The sequence below is a fragment of the Diceros bicornis genome, chromosome 28 (assembly GCF_020826845.1).
Source record: "Diceros bicornis minor isolate mBicDic1 chromosome 28, mDicBic1.mat.cur, whole genome shotgun sequence".
Taxonomy (NCBI): domain Eukaryota; kingdom Metazoa; phylum Chordata; class Mammalia; order Perissodactyla; family Rhinocerotidae; genus Diceros; species Diceros bicornis.
Genome location: NC_080767.1, coordinates 26,695,881 through 26,720,234, shown reverse-complemented (window position 1 = coordinate 26,720,234; position 24,354 = coordinate 26,695,881). Strand labels below are relative to the sequence as shown.

At 42.1% G+C, this 24,354-nt stretch overlaps 1 protein-coding gene across 1 annotated transcript in view; it reads left to right on the top strand.

Moving 5' to 3' along the window:
* BRINP1 (BMP/retinoic acid inducible neural specific 1) overlaps window positions 1-24,354 on the top strand; it is a 174,069-nt gene that overhangs the window by 29,606 nt on the left and 120,109 nt on the right. The window contains exon 2 of the mRNA XM_058523891.1: window positions 18,355-18,622. Coding sequence (XP_058379874.1) covers window positions 18,405-18,622 — 218 coding nt within the window. The 5' untranslated portion in view covers window positions 18,355-18,404. The remainder of the gene's footprint in view (window positions 1-18,354; window positions 18,623-24,354) is intronic.

Genomic DNA, 24,354 nt, shown 5'->3' with positions numbered 1-24,354 from the left:
GCATCTCCTTTCTTTTAGATTATATTCATCTGAGAAGAGGGATCCATCCCCTTGCATTCTCATATTCTGTCTCCCTCTCTCTTTTCTCTCTCTCATCTTGTCAAACGAACACATACCATCTGGTCCTGATTCCCCGCAATTCACCCCCTGCATACAGAATAGATGGTTCTGAACCTCTGAGGGTGTGTGCCTTCACAGACCTAACGAGAGGAGAGCAGACCAGGAAGAGCCAGGCTGGCCGCGTCAACATCAGTAAGCTGCCTTTTCAAATCAATACAACTGCTTTGTTTCCACCGCTGCATTTGACTGCGGCATTCTTGTTCCCTCTGCTCCCCGGCACAGGCTCTCTCTCCTGCATTTCACTCCCACCCTCACAGCCCACTCTCTCCATCACCCCTCCAGTGTGTTCCCCAAAGGCCCAAATGTCTCTCCATCCCTCACACACATTACAGTATGATTGCTCTCAGAGTAATGAGTTGCTGAATTGGGGAAGTTGACTTCGCTGGAAATGGTCCTTATGCTAAAACAAAACAAAACCTTGCCCCAAAAAATCAATGCCTATAGAAACAGGAGAGGATGCTTGGAGTAGTAAAAATAGTATGCATGAGGAGCCATGAAGATTTGGTCTTTAATCTTGGTTTCTGCCATTAACTAGCTGTGGGACCTGAGGTAAGCCTTGGTTCCCTTTTTCATAAAATGAAGCAGCTGGACTTGATTCTCTTTAAGGACCATTCAGCCTAAAATAGTTCAGAGTATTAGGAGGACATTTCTAATGGGTTTTCTTTTCAACCTGTACATGACATATATATGGTGATGCCAGTAATACATTAATGTGCAAACCAGCAGACTTTTTCCCATATCTTTCAGCTTTAGCAAGAACTACCTCCCTGGAGAGCAGGCTAGGCTCAGGGAGACTCATTGGAAGAACTCCCTGACTGCATGAAATCTTAGTGATTCTCAAGGAAAGCCCCTTCCCTTCCCTATGGATCATCAGAAATAAGATGAACATCAAACCATGCAATGTTAGGATTCTGTACTTGGTAGAGATAGAAGGCTGGATCGGATGGCACCTTTGGGTCACTCCCCACCTTAGGAGAGTGCTGATGATCTCGCAGAAAGCCGAATTTAGGTTTATCGATGTCAGTTACCTCATCCGCTAGCATGTTGCCTGGCACACGAAAGGTGTCCAATAAATACCTGTTGCATGCATGAAAGTCACTGATATTTAATCATAGTATGTCATAGAATGCCTGCATCAGAAAGGCCCTCAGAGATCATTTAAAACCTCCAACTGTTTTCTACATGAACAAATGGAGGTCCATGGACAGGAGGAGCCTTGACCCAGATCACACAGTGAATTAGAGACCAAGCTGGGCCAGAAGCCCAGGCCTTCTGACTCCCAAACCAGTGCTTTTTGCACTGACTGACTCTCATTGCATCCAGCATTGTAACTTGGCTGAGTCTTAGGTTAACCATTTCCAGAGGCCCTTCTGGGTTTTGTGTAAATTATCTGAGCCTTTTGGGGGAGGCCCAGCTGGTGCCTTCTCTCCTTCTCCTCGGCTGGCTCTTTCTCTTGGTCTCTGTCGGGAGAACATTATAATTTTCTCCCTGCTTTCCAGCAGCTCATGGCTACCCCATCACTCACTCAAACAGACCCTGCTGAGCCCCCGCAGTCTATCTGGAAGCCATTTTCTGTTTGGAAGTCAGTGGCGGTCAGCCAACATTTCAGTAATATTTGCTTTCCTAAGGCTTAGACAAATCAAATCCATTCACTTCCTCAGACTCCATTTCTCTTGTCTGGCATGATTTCCCCTCATCCAAAGCAAGCCAAAATTGAGCCTGGTTCTCTCTCTCTCCCTCCCTCCGTGTCTTCCTCTTTCTCTCCCTCAATTCTTCCTCCTTCATTCCCTCTCTTCTTCTTCTCTCTTTCTCATAATATGTAAGTGTCTTCTTTATTTCACCAGTATAGAATCACAGCCTGAGACAATGTTAAACTTGGAAGAAATCTGAGAAAACATAAGCCACCTTCCTGATTCTATAGATGCGGAGACTGCATTCCAGAGAAGTGGTGGGGATGTTGCTGACCTCGTCTTGCCTCTGCAGTGGTATTAGGACTGGGGCTGGAATTTAGGCATCCTGACTCAGCCTAGTCCAATGTCAGTTAAACCTCATGGCATCCGCTAGTTTGTTCTCCGTAAATAACCCTACTTCAGGCTTTATCCTTGCTGGTTGCCTTGGGGCTGGTGTTGGATCTATGAAGGAGCATGTTTGGATACTCTCATGCTCACTACTTCAACTCTCTAGAACCCAGTTCCTTGCCTGTGAAGTGAGGACTCAGTTTCCCCATTCTGCAGGTGACACAGTGTTGTTGAGGGGATCAGATGAGGTGGTATGTCCCATCAGTTCTAGAGTGCTAGATAGATGCCCGCTCCTCCTGCTCGGCATTATTAGCCTTCTTCCTTGAAGGGGAACTTTCAATATTTCAAAGTTGTGTTTATTCTATAATGAGCATTTGAGGCATCCTGGCAAGGAGGCAAGTATGATATTTTGGGCAAAGGATCTCTTTTAGGAGCTCTCCCATTTATCTAACTGCCTACTGTGTGCTAGGCCCCAGGCCCAGCAGGAAGCAGCCGGCTTCTCGGACTGTATTTAAAGCCGCCTCTGTCAGGGAGTGTATCAGCTAGAAATAGACGAGCGTTTCCTTTGGAGTTTCACAAAAATGGATCCTTTGGGTTAAAGGCTCCTTAATCTGCAAAACACAAGCTGTTTGCCTGACTTGAGGCCTCAGCAGACTTCCTAGGCTTGAAGGGACTGTGGTATGGAAAAATGATTTGTGTTTTGAAGATTAAGTGTCCTTTCATCTAAAAGATGCAATTTTTTTCTTCTTTCCTCAAGTTCCCAATGAAACACCTTGTTCCTTTCTGGCTTAAAACCTGCAAGCCTCCTTTCTTATGCATAGACGGATTAGGTTACACTGCACATTCACCACCTATGAGAAGGAGAAAACCTCAGTGAACACTTAGTGCCCCCCTCTTTCAAGACTTGCCCTCCTCTCCTATTCCCAATACAGGCTAATCATCCCACAAATGCATTAAAATCATTTGGGAGTGTTTTAAGACCACAGATTCTGGGACCTCACCTTCCGAATTTCTGATGAAGTCTGGAGGCAAAAATGCATTTTAAAAATAGAGACTGCTGGGGGCCAGCCTTGTGGCCTAGTGGTTAGGTTCTCCGTGCTCCATTTCGGCAGCCTGGGTTCGGTTCCCAGGCGTGGACCTATACCACTTGTCGGCGACCCACGTACAAAATAGAGGAAGATTGGCAACAGATGTTAGCTCAGAGTGAATCTGCCTCAGCAAGGAAAAAAAAAACAAAAAACAAAACAGAGACTGCTTGGGACTCACACAAGTCACATTAGCTTAAGTACACCTGGCTTAGAGACCAGAGTCCTCAGCCCAGTAGCTCAGAGTGCAGTGTGGTCGTGAAGACCCTAGACTTTGGAGAGACCTAGAATCAGATCTCAACTCTGACTTTTACTATCCATGATGTGACTTTGAACAAATTACTAAACTTCACTGACTCTCAGTTTCCTTATCTACAAAATGGGAATAGTAATATTACCTCACGTATCTGTTAGCTACCCTCCCCCCAACCCCCACACATACCACCAATTCAATAGCTTTAAAAACTGGCATTTATTATTACAGCTCATGCGTCTATGGGTCAGCTAGGGGCTGGCTGATCTAACCCAATCTCACTGATCTAGGCTGGGTTGCTCTTGCTTCTGCTTTTCAGCTGGGGTCTCTGCTCTAAGCTTGGCTTGGCTGAGGCGTGTTAGCTGGACAGTCTGCTCCACATGTCTTTCATCCTCCTTCTGAAATGCCAGTCACGTCCTTCTTGTGGCAGCAGCAGAAGCACAAGAGGTGAAGCAGAAACCCACAGGGTCTCTTGAGGTGTAGGCTCAGAACTGGCATACCATCACTTCTGCCTCATGCTAATGACCAAAAGGAGTTACAATAATGAGCCTAAATAGTGAACAAGGAATGGGGAATAGACTCCACCTCTTTAGTAGAAGAGCTGGAAAACTACATGACAAAGTGCTGATTATAGGGAAGGGTGATTTGGGGCCATTAATCTACCACACCTGTCCCATAGGTAGTTGTGGAGGCCAACTGAAATAATATTTGTAAAGTTCTTGACACAGTTCCTGTCATACACTAAATGTTCATAAATTGTTTTCATCATGATCATTACTCTCGTAAGGACTCAAAAATGGTGCCTAGAATTATTAATCCAGAGTTCCCAAATCTAGCAATACAGATAGGAAAACAGATGTTCACAGACATGATGAAGCTTTCTCAAAATCACACAGATGGGGCAGGTTGAGCCCTTAGAAATCAGACAGTGCAATGATTTTTTTTATTTTGGATTTGAAGGATGATAGGAAGGACCCCAGCTCTAGCTTATCTTGATACTTGACATTCCAACAATAGTAAGGCATTTCTTAGAGTTAAGCAATGGCTTCAGGTCATCCTGGCCATCTCTGTCACCTGACAGGATGGTGGGTCTTAAACTTTAGTGTACGTAATATTCACCTGGAGCATTTATTAAAAATGCAGATCCCTATACCCTTCTTACTAGAGATTGTAATTCAGTAGGTTTGGTGAAGTGTCCAGGAGATTAAATATTTATTAAGCATCTCTAGTGATTTTGATTTTGTTGGTCTGTGGCCTACTTTTTCTGAAACCCAAAGGAGTGCCAAAGGCAGGGTAGTATTGAATCCTTTGGTTGATTCCCATATTAATAGGACTGGAGATTTGGGGAAGAATGACAGCTCTAGGATCTGTGGGAGCTTAGAGAGTGTTGGAGAGAGACAGTGGTGATAGAGGAAGACAGACTTGGCCATGCACGTGTTTACCAAGGGACACTTGTGGCAGCAGGAAGACCCCAAGACAAGAATCACAGGAGGGTCAATGAAAAAACACTAGTTGAGCAAATTTTGTGTGTATGCAGATGTGTATTGAGAAATTGCTGTTCTCTCTTAGGGTTTTGTGTGTTGCTAGCAATAGAGTGCCAAATTTACTGGATTAAGGTTGAAAAAAATAAAACAAGGGGGCCGGCCTGGTGGCATAGCGGTTAAGTTTGCGCACTTTGTGTCAGTGGCCTGGGGTTCGCAAGTTCGGATTACCAAGCCATGCTGTGGCGGTATCCCATATAAAGTAGAGGAAGATGGAAACGGGTGTTAGCCCAGGGCCAATCTTCCTCAGCAAAAAGAGGAGGATTGGCAACGGATGGTAGCTCAGTGCTAGTCTTTATCACAAAAAAATAAATAAGTAAATAAATAAACAAATAAAACAAAAAAGCAAAACAAAATAACAAATCGCGTGTAAATTACTGAACTTTTCTGGCCTCTTGTTTCCTCTTCCATTAAATGAGAATAATAATCATACCTTCTTCTTGCTTGTTTTGAGGACTAAGTGAATTATGTATGTTTATTAAAATAATTTACTGGTGTTACCTTGCTGAATGTTCATTCTCTCAATTCGGGAATGAGAGGTATAAATCCCTACTTTATATATGTTAAAAGTGGCTCTGAGATCAAATGGGAGCTCGATCCCTTTGCATCACAAAGTCTTGCTGAAATGCAAGGATGGAATGAAGAGTGTCTTAAGAGAGTGGGGGTGAGAGAGGGCACTTAACAATCTCCAAACTGACCACATAGTTTTAAATCTATGATTCTGACCAAGCACCTGCTTAAATACTCAGATGTGTCCCCTACCTTCTTCATTGGATTTCATGATTGTCATCGACAAGCAGAAGTTGTACCATCCTCTAAGTTCATCATTTAAAAAGCATTCTGTAAGGGGATGAGGTCATTACATAGGAACGAGCAGAGCCCAGGGAGCTTCTATCCAAATGGATCCACCAGGAACCTTTCAGCTATTTTCGTTAATAAAGTTTTGGAAACATCAAGCCAAGGGTCAGACCTTTTGATGAGTAAATGCTGAAATTTGGGTTCAGATGGAACCTTAAGTGTTTTATTTATTTCTCCCACTGAATATTAAGATGGATTAGCCACAGGGAAGAATTCAGAGCCATTAGCTCAGCAGAACACTGTTTATTTATTGAACAGTTGTATTTTGAGTACCTGTATAGTGCCAGTATTCATCTTTGGCATCCTGTTCTAACTCCAGGCTCTTCAGTATTCCTCAGGGAGAGCAGTTTTTTCTTACTCAACTCTGTATCCCATGCAGCATCTAATTTAGTGATTTGCACATAATAGGTGCAAATCACATGATCCTATGTCTTTTGCTCACGCTGGTCCCACTACCTGAAAAGCCTTCTAAGTCCTTTTCTCTCCCTTCAGCTGGACAATCACTTCCTGAACCACTGGAGCCCAAGAGAAATCTCAGAGCCTCTGAGAAGTCTTCCTGAACTGGCTCTGTTTGAGTCACTTTTCCCCTCCTTTGTTCCAGCCACGCTTTGTTCAGGTCTCTGATAAAACTCAATCCATTGTTTTGCAATTTGGGGTATATGGATTTATCTCCCTTACCAGCATATGGCTCCCTAAAGCCATGGACACTTTCTTCTTTTTCTTTGATTCCTATTGACTGGTACAGAGTTTGGTATTCCACCCCGACCCCAGATCCCATGCTGTTCTTTCAATCAGTACTAATTGCCTTTCTCTCTGATGTTTTTCTTTTCTTCTTTAATGTTGTATCTGTTCTCTGATTCTATAAGTATCCTCATCTTTCTACAAAAAAATAGTTCTATTGACTATTCGCTTCCCTCTCTGGTGGAGAGAAAGGAGAAACATTAGCTACTGCTTTTTTTTTTTTTTTAAAGATTTTATTTATTCATTTTTTTCCCCCCAAAGCCCCAGTAGATAGTTGCATGTCATAGGTTCACATCCTTCTAGTTGCTGTACGTGGGACTCGGCCTCGGGTTGGACGGAGAAGCGATGCCTCAGGGCGCGCCCGGGATCCGAACCCGGGCCGCCAGCATCAGAGCGCGCGCACTTAACCACCAAGCTACGGAGCCTGCCCTAGCTACTGCTTTTTTGATCTTTCCTTCGTTGTCAGGTACTTTACACTCTATGCCTCCATTTATTCATGTCCCATTCATGCCTTAATCTCTTTCAATGAATCTTCAGTTCCCATCAAGTCATGGGAAACTGTCAGCTACCTCTGTATTCTTAAGTCCAATAAGCGTTTCAAATCTTTATCATGTGGGACTACTCTGTAGCTTTTTGAAACTTGAGACCCTTATCTTCTTAAATGTTTCTGCTCCTCTGGCTTTGTTGACATTATTCTCTCATGATTTTCCTCCTCTCCCTCTTACAATCCTTTCTTACTCTACTTCATGGGATTCTTTCCTTCTTTATCTTGCCTAAATATGAGCATTGCTCCATAATTGTTTCTGTTACTCTTGTCTCATTCATATTCACTGGGTGTTCTTATCCACTTCCACAGCTCTAACCACCACTAGTACATATTGATTTACAAATCTAAGCCTCTAGTCCTGGCCTCTCTTTTGGTTTGGACTCAGGGTTCTACAGCCTACTGGAAATTCTGACTTGAATGTTCAACAGACCTCTCAAACTCAACAGGTCCAAGAGGGAACTTGTTATCATTCACTCTAAATCCATTCCTTTTTCACTATTATTTATGATCATGAATAGAACCATCATCAATCTAATCAAACCAGACCTAGGAGTCATCATAGACACTTTTCTTTCTTCACCCCATTCACCCAGGCAGTCACCAAATCTTGCTAATTTTGCCTCTCACTTTTTTTTTTTTTTTTTACTTTTTCCTGTCAAATATAACAAATCTTGTTCAGAGCATATCTAGCCTAGACTATTGTGATAGCCTCTTCAATTTTATCCTTGTCCCTTCTTAAATCTATCCACTACCTCCTACAGTTGGAGTAATCCATCTAAAATGAAACACTAACATGGAACTCCTCTGTTTAAAAGGCTTCAATGCTTCCTGCGACCCCACAGGGCTAGTCCTAGCTCTTGATTTATTTGGTTCATTCATTCAATAAATACTGATTTAGTGCCCACCATATGATTGGTTCCAGATCCTGGGCATACATGGTGGGCAGGGGAGAAAGAATCTATGTCTTCTAGAAACTACCAGTCATGTGTAAAGATATGATTATAAAAGAAGTGACCCCATTTAGCTTGTTTGCTTCATCTCCTGCAACTCCCTTCCTCGAAATCCCACTGCAGTAACTTTGAAATGTTCGTAGATCTTATATACACACCATACTCCTTCATTCCTTTCTCATGCTTTTCTCCTGGCCTGAAACACAGGGCCCATATTTTCTCAGCTCACAAATGCTTCTTTATCTTCTAAGACCTTACCTAGATGCCATCTCCAGGGTGTGTTCTTGGAGTCCCTTTCTTGAGGCTCCCTGTTCCATAGAACACTGGGTATACCCTGTCTTTGCTCTCTTACATTATATTTAAATTGCCTGTATCTTTGTCCTTCTCCTGCTCTGGACTGTGAGAGCTAATTACAATAGTAGGAACTCAACAAATATTTGTTGAATTTTTCCGAACTGACCCAGAAAAGTCATTCCAAAATGTTAATTTCACTTTCCTTTTTGAAAGATCTCCTGCAGAGACTGTTGATAATTTTGAAGGAAACCTTAAAAGGCAGTTTCTCTGAATTTAAATCTTCTCATTCCTAAATGTGGCTTCAAATGAAGTATTGATGAAGAAAAAGATGCTATACATAACTTATATTATTAATTACAAGAACTGGTGTTTAGGATCCACAAAAAAATCACAAAAATAAATATTTCACCTATTTCAGTTTTCTTGCAGATTGCCGTGGCCTTCCCTGGATTCAACATTTCCAGAAGTTTCACACCTCAAGTTGACTTAGCCATTCTCCTCATTAGCATCTTTACAGTTAATTTGTGGTTGTTCATGATTGTCGAAACAAGAAAACTACAACTAAGGATGATATGGTTTCTTACCTTAGTATATTAAAGCACTGAGTCATAGAACTTAGAATTCGCTTAGGTTGAAGTTTAATTCTGCCATTTTTAAATAACGTGAGATTGGAAAAATCACCAGGTTTTTTTAGAAGAGTCTCAGTTTTATCATCTGCAAACTAGAAATAATGCTATCTATTTCATAGGATTGTTCTGTGGATTTAATGTCACGGGGCATGAGAAAGAGTCTGGCCTAGTATCTAGCATATAGCAGGTGCATAGTAGTCTTTTACTCACCCTTACTAATGCATTTAAAATATAGTGTGAAGTATAAATACCCTATTGTAAAGTTGAGAAATAGGGATGGGCGTTGCAAGAAGAGGGAACAGCATGAGCAAAGCCAACGAGGAATGAAAGTTTAGAGTGTGTTCAGTGGGTGCAGTTGGGGAGAGTCTGGAGAACATGGTAAATTGAGGGTGGGATGTGGAAAAGAGGAAGTAGGAAAAGGTGAGTCTATAAAGGATCCAGCTCATAAACATTGTTGAATGGAAGACTAAAGGCTAAGGCAATCAATACGGAATTGTTGAGTCTCTTTAATTAGAGGAGTGTCATGGTCATATATGTATTTAGAAAAATCTCTCTGGCAACTAGAGTGGTGCGTAGGACGAAGGGGGCAGAGACATATGAAGCAGGAAGACCAGTAGGAAGATGATTGTGATAGTCCAAGTAAGAAAGAGCCAGGTTCCAAATGACAGATGTCAAGAGGGAATGGGGGGCCAGCCCGGTGGCGCAAAGTGGTTGAGTGCGCGTGCTCCACTGCAGCGGCCTGGAGTTCGCCGGTTTGGATCCCGGGCGCGCACTGACGCACCGCTTGGCAAGCGGTGCTGTGACAGCTTCCCATATAAAGTGGAGGAAGGTGGGCATGGATGTTAGCCCAGGGCCAGTCTTCCTCAGCAAAAAGAGGAGGATTGGCAGATGTTAGCTCAGGGCTGATCTTCCTCACAAAAAAAAAAAAAAAAAGAGGGAATGGGCTTAGAAAAGAGAGGTTTCTAAGGTAAAGTGTTTAAGGGAGTGGGAGGAGAAGTGTAGGATCACACTGAGATTTACAGAGTAGACAGGAGAAGGATAAACTCATCAGTAGCATTGGATGAATATGAAAACAAAGTAAATTGACAAGATGAGGAGAGAGTGATGGTGGTGGTGGAGGATGTGGTTGAATAGAGTGAAGGAGGAATTGAGGAAAAAAATCTCAGACTGCTCACAGGTGTGATTGAGGAGACTGTGTGGTTCACCTGAATGGGGAATACCAGGAGAGGAGGATGTTTGAGAGAGTGCTGATGGCTTTAGTTTGTGATACTCTGAGTTTGGGAAGCTTATGGGATTTCCTAGAGATGTTGATTATGTGTTTGAAAATAACATAAAATATACTAATTATAATGAACATTCATTCCAATGGTTTCTAGACTTTTCTATAATCACACACATAACAGTCAGTACAAAATTTTGACTATATGCTTCCCTATGAATGTATGTATATAAGTTACACATATTACTTTTACTAGCTAATATCACAATTCCCCAATGTTCAATGTCCACTTAGAGCAAGGGTCAGCATTAATAATAGTATACGTAAATCCATATTTTAATTGGTCGTCTTGATCATCTTGAATTATTTTGGCCAGTTCTTGACAAAGCTGATTAGATCCTCATTGTTTTGGTTTGGCGTTGGAATGTGGCTGGTCCTCCGCCGTTTTCTCGTTCATGCTTACTTGAGTTATTATCGTTATTGCCAATCCACAGTTTCTTTTTAAGCCACTTGCCCATTGTGTGAGACTAGGTTCAGTTAAAATCAGATACTGTAATCCTGAACTCTATAGTTTATGAACTAGGCATAGATACACGCCAAAGCATCACGATACACTGAAAGTGAAGGGAGGATGGAACCCAGCCTCTCCGTGCTGTAGGACTCCCATTCTTCACTCCAGTATCGTTGGTCACTTGTGGCTGTCTGATGTTTGGGCTAAGTGTTGAAAGTAGGTAATAAACATGTACTCTAGAACTTCTGGTACTTTTCTCCTGCTCTTTGTGCCTGGATGAGTAAATTCCAATTGGACTTCATTGGACTTTTACTTTGTAGGAGCTGGGCACTGAGGTAAGTGTTTTAATACATGGAATCTTTTCCTTCACCAAACAAGATTCATAGTTAGATCAGCAAAAATCAAAAACAAACTTGAGGGGCTGGCTCCGTGGTGTAGTGGTTAAGTTTGCGTGCTCCGCTTCAGCAGCTCAGAGTTCGCAGGTTCGGATCCTGGGCGCAGACCTACACACTACTTATCAAGCCACGCTGTGGCAGGCATCCTACATATAAAGTAAAGGAAGATGGGCATGGGCATTAGCCTAGGGCCAGTCTTCCTCAGCAAAAAGGGGAAGATTGACAACAGATGTTAGATCAGGGCTAATCTTCCTCACAAAAAAAAACCAAAACAAACAAACAAAAAAACTTGATTCTTGTTTCTCCCTGTTTAAATTTACTCTTGAATTGGGTTTCCCTGACATTTGAATGAAAATTAAGGCAAGTCCATGATTTTTTCAAGTTCCATTCAATATTTTTTCAGTTCACCTCTGTTCCTCATATATGGTCTTGCTTCAGTAATTAATGTGTCTGGTTCAGTATATTACAACAAATAAATCAAATTTTATTTCAAGTGAAAAACTTCACTCTTCCTCCAGATTCTCCTGTTCTTTCCCCCAACTTAGGACTTTTCCATACCTCCTCCATCTTGCTAACCTTGATCTTGACTTCTTCAGGGTACGGGGTTTGATCAAGGATGAAGAGGTAAGGAGCTAGCAAGAGTCTTCCTCCACCAGTACTTTTTTGACCACTTAACATCTAGTACTTTTTTGACCACTTAACATCAGTGCTCTGAGGGCTTGGCAGGTATTCAGTGTTAATGTTTTTCACATGCAGCATTTTTAGCAGTATCTGGAGCTTCCCATCTTCTCTGGGATCTCTTACTTGTGATTCCTTTGACAAAGGAAAATGCATCTCTTTTCAACTGCTTGCCAACCAGTCATTCCTGGGACCCTTGGTAAATGGCAGGGCGATTCCAGTTTCCTTTTGCTGGAATTTTCTGTCCCTCCAGATCAGGATCTAGGGCAACTTCTCCTGGCTTTCTCTTGCATGTGGCCTACCTCTCATCCATGGGAGCCACATTCCTGACACACATGAGCTAAGCAGTTACTTCCCAAATCGCAGCCACTACTCTGCCACCAGGTTTCAGCCTGCCCTTCTTTAGATCTCCCTCTTTAGAATTCTGTTTTTAGATTTCTTTGGAGTCAGTCAGACACCAATCCACCATGTTCCCCCACACTACTGTGGACATTTTTTCATGTTCCTTGAGTGGTCTTGTTTTGAAGCTTGAGGTGAGGGGCTTCAACCCTGGCTCTCCCCCTGAGTTGTTTAGGGGTGGGCAGGAGGATTCATGGCACGCTGTCAGTTCTCACTCAAACTCCACTCGTGATCCCAACATCTAACTCTTTATGCCGTCATGTGGGTGAGAAATTAAGAATCTCAAAAAGTGCATTTCGGCTACCTTTCTTTGTAAGTCCTGTATAGTGGTCATGCACTTCTCTTTAGAATATGTTATCTATTGGCGTCTATTGTTCTGGGCTTGAACTGAGACTCAAATAGATGTATTTAAAATCTTATTTAATCCTTATCTGAAGCCTAAGAGGTACTCAACCTCCTATTATTGCCCTCATTTTATAAATGAGGAAACTGAGGCACAGAAGTGTTTATTAATGTGCTCAAGGTCACCCAGCTTTGTAGGTTTGTCTCTCTGGTAAGAAGTCTTATCTGGAGATACAGGGTTAGAAGTTGAAGCCTGGATGTGGGTGATCTCAGACTGGGTCATCAGCCTCAGGGGCCCCAAGGGTGGGGGATGGAGGAAGCATTCCCTTCCATTCTCTGGCCCAGAATGTGGGCAATGGCCCAGCAATCCATGTAGAAAGCTCCAGAGGAGGAGCTTGGTGGCACTGCTGCCGGAAGGCCCCTCTCTCTCATCTCTGTCTCCTGCATATGTTCCTCAGATGTAGATAATTTACAATGGCAACAATTAGAGAATGTGCTCTGTGTGGGATGAAACCGATTCCCTTAATAACACTGCAGGCTTATATATAGCACGGTTCAGCCAAGGGCCCCGTGTGCTCTCCATGCTGCAGCCCACGTCAGCAGCTCCACGGCCACTAGGGCACCTCGCAGCAGTGGGCCTGTGACTCACAGAAGGTCGTGGAGGGGTCAAGGGCAGCGCTTGGAATAGAACCAGTCTCTCTTTCACAGGCTCTAAACCCCAGTGGCAGGAAGTTCCTGTTATGAATGTTGGAAAAACAACAGTTCTGATAATGTGTTAGATATCCAGAGCTGTCTCAAGGATGAGAATTGGGAGGTGTGGCCCTTGAGCATGGGAGTTTTTATTTGTAACATATTTATTGTCTGCTTGTTTATTGGTTTTTGAAGGGTGGCAGCAAGTACGTAGTGGGTTAACCAAACAGTTGTAGGTGAGAGTGAATTGGATTCTCCGAATGTTGATAAAAACGTGGAGATGGATGAGTGACCTTCCCAGGCAGTGTTACAAAGCAGAAAAGGCTCATTCTAGCCCTGCACTGTCCGAAAAAATAGAATACCGTGCACATGTATAATTTTAAAGTTTTAGGAGCTACATTAAAACAATTAAAAAGAAACAAGTGAAATGAATTTTAATAATATATTTTATTGAATCCAATACATCCAAAATAGTAATATTTCAACATGTAACCAATTTAAAATATTAGTGAGATGTTTTAGATTCTATTACTCCTACTAAGTCTTTGACATCTGGGTCTGTATTTTATATTTACAGCACCTCTCTATTGGGACTAGCCACATTTCAAGTGATTGATAGCCTCATGGTCAGTGGCTCTCAAATTGAACAGCACAACCTCCAATTTTAGCTCTGCCATTTGTCGGCTTTGTGGTGTTGAGTCAGTTACTTAAACTTTCTTATCCTCAGTTTCCCCTCCCCCCATGTATAAAATGGGGACCATAACCTCTTACAATATTGCAATGAGGTCACATGTGTAAAGCAACTAGTGGGGTTCCTGACACAGTATATGCTGAGTAAATGCATGATTCCTTCCTCAAACTGACTTTCACAGCAACTACACAGAAAGTCCCCCATGGGAGACTGAAATGCAACTTGACTTCTATGTCCAAAGGTAAACCAATGCTGACCCTCTCTCTTTCCCTTCTTTCCACTGACATTTCTTTTTCCCCAGAGGCATCTGTACCACTCATTCCTTCTCTTTCTTCAGGCCTATGCTCCAAAACCAGTTTCTCAGAGAAGCTTTTCCTGAACACCTTGTATGTAAAGCAACACCCTCAGTCTCAATCCTTCTGCCTAGCTTTGATGTTCTTTAGAGCATTCCTCACCATCATACATATGGTGACTGCTCATTTGTTTACTCCTCCCAATCCAGTAGAGAATAAATTCCCTGAGGACCTTGGCTACTCTGTTCAGTATTTAATTTCCATCTAAATATGTTAGTGGATGAATGAATGAATTTCTTGAACATCCCCAATGCATTGTCCTGAGTGTACAGCACCAAAATGAAACACCCAGTTCTTGCTTGATGAGGGAGAGAAGAGAGAGAAAGAAAAATGTGGGTGATCAAATGCCTCGTGGACCCTTATTCTCACTAAAACCTCTGCTACTCTGTGTGCCACTGTGGCACACACCCCATCACTCTGCCCTCTCCCACCCCCAAGTCTTGTTTTATGCTACCCTCTCTGCTGGAGTTTCGTCTTCCCCATCTCTGCTTAATAAAACCTTCTATGCTATTTAAAGCTCTGCTCAAATACCACCTCTTCTGTAGGATCCTTTCCAGATCTCTTGGTTGAAAACATTATCTCTGGCATCTATTCCTCCATTGGACTTTTTTCTTTCATTATAGTATTTATGACAGAGTATTTCATATTAGAATTCCTCACCCATAGGTGTGACTCTCCCATGATATTTTGAATCTCTGGAGGGCAGGACCTAATTTCAGCTGGGGTGGGGTGAGGGTGGGGGATGTAGTGGAAACTATACAGATTTTGTAATGAGATATACATAGGTTAGAATCTTGAATCAAAGGAGTTGTAAGCTTGTGAAAGTTATTAAATGTCTCCAAGTCCCAAGATGCTCGTCTGTTAAATGGGATAGCTGTCCCTACCTCGTGGAATAAACCTTTATTAACATCTGCTCTGTACTGTATGCTTTGGCTACTACCAAGAGAACAGATATTTTTAGATCCAATCGCACAATAGATGCTCAATAAATACCAGTCATGTGACCCTTATATTATCCCAAGTCTCTAGTACATTTCGTGGCAATATGGGCTTGTTTACAGAATGGGAGTCACAGTGTCTGTCAGCGTATGACAACATTTGGGTAACGTCTCTACTAGTCCTTGTTCTTGCCCAACAAAATACGGATTTCTATTAAAATGCACCTTATAGAAACTTTCATTTTCATTTTTCATGTTCTGTGGATTATTGTGATTTTCTAAGTCAACAGAGACATATTCCGACTTCTTCCACGAAGCACTCATTTCTACTTGCTCAAATGTAGATTGCATCACAGACCCCAACAGCAAAGAAGGTTCAGGCCCCACATACACCCACTGCCCTGTCAAAACAACATGGCAGAATGAAAACCAAGAGCCAAGAGACAGGAGTCCAGCCCAATTGGCCACTCAGGTCGCAATCTGTAAAAGGGAGTTGGATCAGAGCAGGGTTTAATTTTTGCACCATTGACATTTTGGGTCCAATGTTGTGGGAGACTGTCCTGTGCGTTGTAGGATATGTGGCAGCATCTCTAGCCTCTACCCACTAGATGCCAGTAGCACGCCCTCTGTCGTGACAATCAAAGATGTCCCTTGGGGATCAAAATGGCCACCACTTTGGGAAGCACTGAATAGATCCCTCAAATTTCCGCTAATTCTAGGACTATAGGCTGATGTCTCACTCAACACACATGCAGACACACACACACATATATGCTGCTGTTCCACATAACGCCGCGTTCCTCTTTTGAAAGCTGCAATGCTCTGAATCCTGTTTCCTTGCAAAGAGTCTAACAACCAGGCATTCTCTCACAGGCCCCCCTGCCCCCCATACCCTCTTACAACAGAAGCCGTGTAGAAGGGCTGGATAGGTGACATGCTGCGATTTCAGTGTGTTGTAGCTCCCCACCGGGATCTCTGCACAATCACCTCCACCCCCTGCTTGCCACTCAGGTGGGCTCTGGCAGACAGTTTTGGCAGCTGTAGCTGTTACAGTTCTGCACTCAACATGTACGGCTTTGTTTTAGGCTCTGAACAAAACTTCAGGCCGCAGCTTCTGCCAGCCCACTCCTCTGCTCACGTGCCTCTCTCCTTTGCCCTTGACAGCTGGGGCTTGCAGTGCCAAGCAGATTTCCGTAGCTGCTCGTAATAAAATGGTGCAATTGGGCAACAGAGGGAAATATCCAGTTGGATAGGATATTCACATCTCTCTCTTTTTGATTTTCTCTTTTTTAGCTTTACTTTCTTCCCATTTTCAGCTGGAAGAGTAAACAAATAAGCTATCATATTTATTCATGTTTATACCTATTTTTACACTTGATAAAATGTTTGTGCCCTTGCCACATTTTTAAATGGCAGACATAAAAATCAGAGATCTAGAGAGAGGACGTGACTGTCCAGAGTCACAGAGCTAGCCATGTACAGAAACAGTCTTTTAAAAGTTCTTTCCAGTTAAAGACTCACAGCCCAATGAGCAAGACAGACACAGAAGCAAATGAGTGTAATAAAAGATAATAAGTGTTAACGTACAGTTATATAAAACGAGCAGCTAGAGCTGAGAGAAAGGAACAACTAACACTTTTTAAAAGGAATAGAAAAAAGAAATGACCTTTGAGGAGTTGGCCTCAGTTAGTTACGGAAGGATAAATAGGACTTGGCCTGGCAGTGGGGACACTATGAGCAGAGACGCTCCCAACAGGGAATAAGTGGACAGCAGCACCAACATTCATCATTGTCATTATCCTCATCATCACTGATGCCATTTACTGAGCACTTAACTAAATGCCAGGCACTGGGTAGAACACTTTACGTCAGTGGTGCCATTTCATTCTCACGCTAGTTCTGGCTGTAGGTGCTGTTGTTAACCACATTTTACAGACAAGGAAGCAGAGGCTCAGAGAAGTTAAATGACTGGCCTGAAATAATACTGTTTGTAACTGATGGAACCTGGATTCAAAGCTGCTTTTCAATGTGAAGTAACATAAGCTCTTCTAGAATAAGTGGGGTGGGGACACAGACAGCACAGCAGTAAACTAGTAAGTAGAATGATGATGAGATGATAAAAACAAAATTTGTAAATTTTCCAAAGGTTAAGTATGGCTTTCTGGTTTCTCTTCACCCCTCCCCACAAGGAGGTTCTGTCTAAGCTCTGCCCTAGTCTTAAGTGTTTCTGCAGCATGGCAACGCTGTGCTATGCTGCCACCGAAAGAACGAGGTGGGCAAGACCTCACCTAGTTCCTTGGCCTTTAGTTTTCCTTGTGAGCATCAGGGAACCTTGAGGTTCAGAGTCACCAAGGTGCATTCTCTGGTCACATGTCCGTGGAGTGAAAGAGACATCCCACTGAGCATGGTAGAAGTGTACTCTAATGAACTCTTCATCTGTAAGGTATCCAACCCAGATAGTCCTGATCATAAGCCATCCTAAGACTTTGTGCATTCATCTGATTATGCAAAAGCAAAGCATGTGTTCAGTGGGTACATGTCTGCACGAGAGGAGGAGAGAAAGGAACTCTCATTCTGCTGAGTCTCTGTTATGCGAGGCAGGTTGTTTGTGAAGATACTAGGTGGGACAGACCCTTGACTTCTGTCTCCTCGTCCCTTTCTGGCTGTATCAGACTCTGCTTCTGCATTTGTTCATTTCATTCCTTTTTTCATCACGCGTGCCTTGAACACCTACAACATGCCAAGTGCCAAGATATAGGCACATAAGCCCATCCTCTGTTTTACAAACGTGGAAACTGCATCCTAAGAAGTTAAGCAGTTTGTACATGTTCACACAACATGTGAACAGCGAAGCAGGAACGCGAGCCCAGATCTCTGTAGATGTCATGCTCTCAACCAGACACTGTACCGATTTTTGTAAACCTTAAAGCGCTTTATTGATGTAATGTATTATGATGTGTTAATACCATTTTTCTTTTCCTTTGTCTTTCTCTTTCTTCCTTTTATTTTGTTTATTTTTTTCACTTCTCTCTCTTTCTTCTCTCCCTCCTTTGCTTCCTCCTTTTTCCCCCTTTCTCTCTCTTTTTATTCTTTTCTCCACAGGACTCCACAGAATGGAGCAAGAATGAGAGGAAAAAGGCCGGCAGAAAAGCATGAACTGGAGGTTTGTTGAGCTCCTCTACTTCCTGTTTATATGGGGCCGTATCTCAGTGCAGCCCTCCCACCAGGAACCAGCTGGGACAGACCAACATGTCTCCAAGGAATTTGATTGGCTTATTTCAGACAGGGGGCCTTTCCACCACTCCAGGAGCTACCTATCCTTTGTGGAAAGACACCGTCAAGGATTTACAACCAGATATAAAATATACAGGTAAGAGCTGGGCTAAGCTAGCCCCTGCCTTTCATTCATAAAGTGCTTTTTGGGGTCCATCATTGGTATGGCACTTGTATGGAAAAGCATCTGAGCTGTAGGAATCATGTCCCTTCAGCAGGATATTATTTACTTTTTCACTTTTTTTTTTTTTTTACTTTCCACAAGAGATTAACAGTGACAAGGAGACGTGTGAATGGCTAATATTTATTGAGTAATTACTGTGTGCTGGGCACAGTGCTTAGTACTTTGTATATGCTATCTCATTTAAACCTTATAATAACCATCAGAGAGATAGGTTCTATTTGTTTTCTCCACTTTATAGATGAGGTAACTGAGCTTCAGCTAAGTGAAATAACTTGTCTAAAGTCACATAGGCAGTAAGTGGCCAGACTGGGATTCAAACTCGGTTTCGTCTGCATCCATAGTCACAATATTTTTAGCCAACCAGGTGTAGGTAGTGTTGTTTTGCAAATGCTATTAATGTACCCGATATCCTACTCAAACATATTCACACATTTGGAAACAAGTGGGGACACTCAATGAACAACCTTTTCTTGAGCAGATCTGAACTGGTTCTTGGCCTGTTGGAATCCTACTCATCCAAAAAGAGCTTAGCCCAATGTTCTTTCCTCTTTGAAAGCATCTTAGATTCTCCTCATTCCACTTGATCACCCTCTCTTTGATATTTCCACAGCTCTCTACACTTATAACTATTTAATTTTCAATCATTTGGAATTGGAGGGCATTCTAGTATTTCTTTCTCACCTAACTGGAAACTCCATGAGGGCAAGACTTAGATATATATAAAATATAATTCATTTCTGGATCCCCAGAGTGATTTTGTTCTGCCTCGTATCATAAGCACACAATAAATGTTGTGAACTTAAATGAACTGGAGAATGCAAAAAACTCTTTAGAAGTGTCATCTTTGTCCTCAAGGTCAAGGAAGAAAGGCAAACGCTAACACTTCTGGGCCAATTAGAATAGAGAGGCAGGAAACATGGTGGAGGATAGAACCCTGGCCTGCAGCTGGGAAGGCATGGATTCAGGTCTTAAATCTTTTGTGTATTTGATATGAAAATGGGCTTGTCTCCTTTGCACATTTTGTGGCATTGTGGACTGGGAATGAGTGATTCATGAAATCTGTACCAGCTGCAAATGCCTGTGATTCTATGCTGAATATTCAAATCCTAGCTTAAAAGTTGGCCCGCTAGTGACTGAGGTCTTGCAATGGTTCTATTTATGTAGGAGTTCACAGATGAACTTTCTGTGAGCCTTAAAGAGTGGTAAATATTCGGAGAGTTATCAGGGGAAGGTGCTCTGGGAATGATGAAAAGCAGGAACATATAGGAAAATGAATATGAGGTAAGCAAGAAAAGGAAAAAAGCACAGGGATGAGAAATATGGGGCATTTCTTCTTTCAAAAGAGAAGAATATCAGAATTTCAAAAAATGCAGATATTGATTCAAAGGTCTACCCCTTAGCAGAACTATTCCTAAATAATGGAAGAACAATACTTATCTACTTAATTTCAAATTTGGGTCCTTGAAATAGTTTGTGACAGAATACAGCCATTGCTGTTTATGACTATGCATAAACCAAATATGGATGCTCACTGATTACTCAACAGAACGTGCCAGTATTGAAATCCCTGGTACTGGGAAAGACGCAGGATTGAGATGTTGGATTTAAGGGAACAGAAGGAGTAGTAAAGATCCAGAAATCTTATTCTGTTTGTGTTTTGTCAGATAATAATAACTTCTTGGTTTTATATGTGGCTTTATCTTCCATTTGAGTCTCCTGAGGACACTTTAAAGTTGGGTTGACTGGGGCTCATATTTCCATTTTAAAGATTAGGAGATGAGTGACTTGAATAAAGTTAAGCTGCCAAGAAAAGGTGAAGGCTGGACTGGATACAAAGTGATTATAAGCCCATAACCACTAACTAATGAATACACTGGAACTAAAGGCATCCATTCATTGTTTCTAAATGCTTTTTAGCAACTATTATATGCCTGACCCTGTGCTAGACACTGGGAATAAGTTGTCCTGAGGATAAGTAGTCATGATATGACATGAGTAATGGCTATACTGGAGTTTTATAAGGGAGATATCGTGCATATTAGATGATTAATATATGTTTGTGATTGCTGTTGAAATAACCTACACTTAAGTGAATACACTGAGTAGACTCACAAATATAGAAGGCTCAACAGTAGTAGCCTTTTATTGAGTGCTTATGCTGTACCATGAAGGGAGGACATTCAATTCTCACAACATCCTCTGTGAGGTGAGCAGTGCCTTGGTGTTTTACCAATAGGAGAACCAGGTCTTGGGGAGGTTGTGTGCATTGCCGTAGCTTATTTGTCTGGTAAGGAATGGAGCCAGGGTACAAACACTGATCTATCTGACCCCAAAGCCCTCCTTTCAACCACTATGCTGCATAACTCCCCAGCATGGCTTCCAAATGTTAGAGTGTTTCAGAACTCTGAAAGGGCTCTTCCAAACATTTTCCCTCACAACCACTTTGTAAACATTTTGGGGTAGTTTTAGAGACTCTGTGAACTGCAATGTTGATAATGATGTTGGGGCTCAGAACATCTGGGTACTAATTCCAGCTGTCCAGGCACTGGTCTTGTGATATTAGGCAAACTCCTTCTTCTCCTGGTTTTCACTTTCCTTATCTATCCAATGACAGGCTTGAAGTAGATGAGTGGTTTTTAACCTTTGCTCTTTGAAATCCTGAGGGTCAGTTAAAGAAGTCATAGAAGCCACTGCAGTGTAGGAAGACAGGCGAAGTGGGGGAGGTGGTCCCCAGCCTTGGTCCCCAGCCTTGCACAGCCCTTATGCAAGAGAGAGTTTGCATCTTCTTTTGTGTTCAGATTTCGTGCATGCTTTTCTTTGGATTCCACTGCTAAAACAAAGTTTGCAATCATCCAACAAGCTGATTTCTAAGATCCTTTCTAGCTCTAAAATTAGTATAAGGTTTAACTAAGGTCACGTGGTTAATTAAATGATGGAGTTCAACCCAGAAGTCAGGCCTCTGGTCATCTAGTTATTCCTTTCTTCCTTTATTTAATCCTCAAATAATTATTAAGCTACAGGCCCAGCACTGGGTTTGGTGCAGAAGACACAATAATGAGTAAAACAAACAAGGTCCCTGCTCTCAGAGGAGAGACTGACATTAATTAAACACACATACACTATAAGTGCTACCAAGAAAAAACTGCATGATAGCCAAAACTGGGAGAGCTTTAATACTATAAACATTAATTTGGCACCTACTATGTGCAAAGATTAGATGAAGCTCTTATGCACATGGGCACACATGCAAATAGGTACCCAGAGACATGTGTGCCCATCCAGGCTAAGTTCAGACCAAAGCAAAAGCCAACTAAAACATGCTCATTGGAACAGTTGTCAATGGACGCTTTCCCCTCGCTGTATGCTGCTTTGTTGACACACGAAAGCATGTCCACATGCGATTTCCAGTGTGTCTTCCTGGGTGTTAACATGGACACAGCACATTAGAATCTTGACATTTGCATCATGAAAGAAAATACCAGAATTTGCCACATCGTCTTAAGCTAGAGAGCCAGCCTTTCTAAAATGTCCTAGACCTCAAGCTTTGGGCCAGTCCCCCCACCCTGAATCCAGGCTAGAATCCAGGGTGATCTGGGAGCTTCAGAAAGAAACTGGGAGGAAGTCTTCTCTCCTCACTTAAGTGGGTTAAGGCTGTCTCCTTCCTCATGCATATGCACACAGAGACTGTCTTCAGCTCATAGAGTCATGGTAGGGAGTTAGTGCCACTGGCAATGATGAGAAACTTTCAAATTAAATCCCAGCAGAAGCCCTCTCTCATGTTGTTTCACAAGCTGAGCAATAATATGTGCATAAGCAGTGGTTTGGGTGCACGAGGCACATGTTTTGTCACTCAGAAGCCTGAGCTAACACATGGATACTGGGGGGAGTTTTCCACTCAAATCTGCCGGGGTGCAGTGGCAGCATCATTGATCTTGGAGTCAGGGAACCTGGGTGCTGGCTCAGCTTGCCTATCTCAGCGATGTGTGATATTGACCAAGTAGTGGAACTTCTTTGAGCCACTGTTTCCTCATCTGTACAATGGGAGTGTTAGCTAAGGTGGTGTCCAAGGTCCTTCCCTTCTCTGAAATTCCAAGATTCCATGAAATATTGTCACTAGAAAATATAGCGTGGGGCGTTGGAGAGGTCTCTGGACTCGGACTCTGGAGACTCGTGTTTTAGTTATTTTTGGAGCCACTGTCTAGCTTTCTTATCCTGAGCAAATTCATTCCTGCATCCTTCACTCATTCATAGGTCCATTGCTGTAGAATTTAATACCAATTGTGTTCCATAAGCTCTGCTATGACTTGGTAATACAAATATGACCAAAAGAAAACAATAAATCACACACAAACACACATACACACCACAACCTGCAGAGTCCACTCCCCCCTCCGCCAAACTCAGCGTTGGAGGTGGAGGGTAGAGGAAAAAAAGAGTCAGTAAGCAAACAACTATCATGAATAGAATAGAATAGAAATTAATAAGTAACTGCTCAGAGACTCAATTTTCTCCTCTGTAGAAAGGGATGTCGATGTCTGTCCTACCTACTAGGTGAAATGAGATAAAGTTAGTGTGAGAATGCTTTGTAAAATTTAAATTTTCTTAAATCTGGAATTTTTTTTTCTTAAGGTTCTAAACCATCATTCTAGTAAAATCATTTATTTTCACTTTCTGTTAAGCCCATGCATATATTAGTTATTAAATACTCACAGCCATTCTGTGAGGGAAATATGATGATTGTCAATATTACCAACGAGAAGACTCAGGCACTATGAGCCTAAGCAGATTGTCGCTATCACACATCTGGGAAGTGACAGAGCTGGGAATCAGAAGCAGGCTCTGGACTCCACAACATGAGCTCTTAACTCTGTGCTATCACAGCTCTCTTTAGTTTTTAATTACCTGGTTTATTAGCAAATACCAAGAGACTTCCTTTGACCATGGACAGGTTGCAACCTCTCTGAGACTCAGTTTTCTCATCTATAAAATGGAGATAATATAAAATGTCTTGTGTGATTGTGGCGAGAAATAACTTAGATATCAAGCATAAAGAGCTTGGAATTTGCAGGAGCTGCATAAACGTGCGTTCTCTCCTCTACCTCGGAGAGCTGATTGCATTGTTAGAAATTATTTCTTTTCTTCCCATAATAATTTAAAAGTCATTTTGGTCCAAAGGTGTTTCCTGTGTTTCTTTTTGTGTTTTATTTTCTTTTTCTTTTTTCCTGGCTTTGAGATCATGAGGAATTTCTGTAAACTTATTAATTATTTCAGAGGTGGATTTAATAGGAGAATTGTGGTACCATTTGAAGGCTTTGATTCTGAAGCATCGGGGCAGAGGGGAGATGCTGATCATGGCAGTCACTATGCCACATGAGATGGTTTTATACTGAGTGGTTTTTCCTGCAGGTTGCAGAGCAAGTGGTTTGTGGCTTATGGTGCACCTTCCTTTGAGCTCTAAATAAGTACGTAAAAGTCAAGTGTAAATCAAATCTTGGTAAACCAAGTCTGATTGCCTAACCATCTTGCATATTTATTTCAGAGTTGCATGAATTTCAGTTCTAATCTGCTATCCTGATGATTCCCTCATGGGTTTCACAAAAATATCTGTGGTTGGTTTTGTGGTAAAGCTACTTGGCTAAATGAAT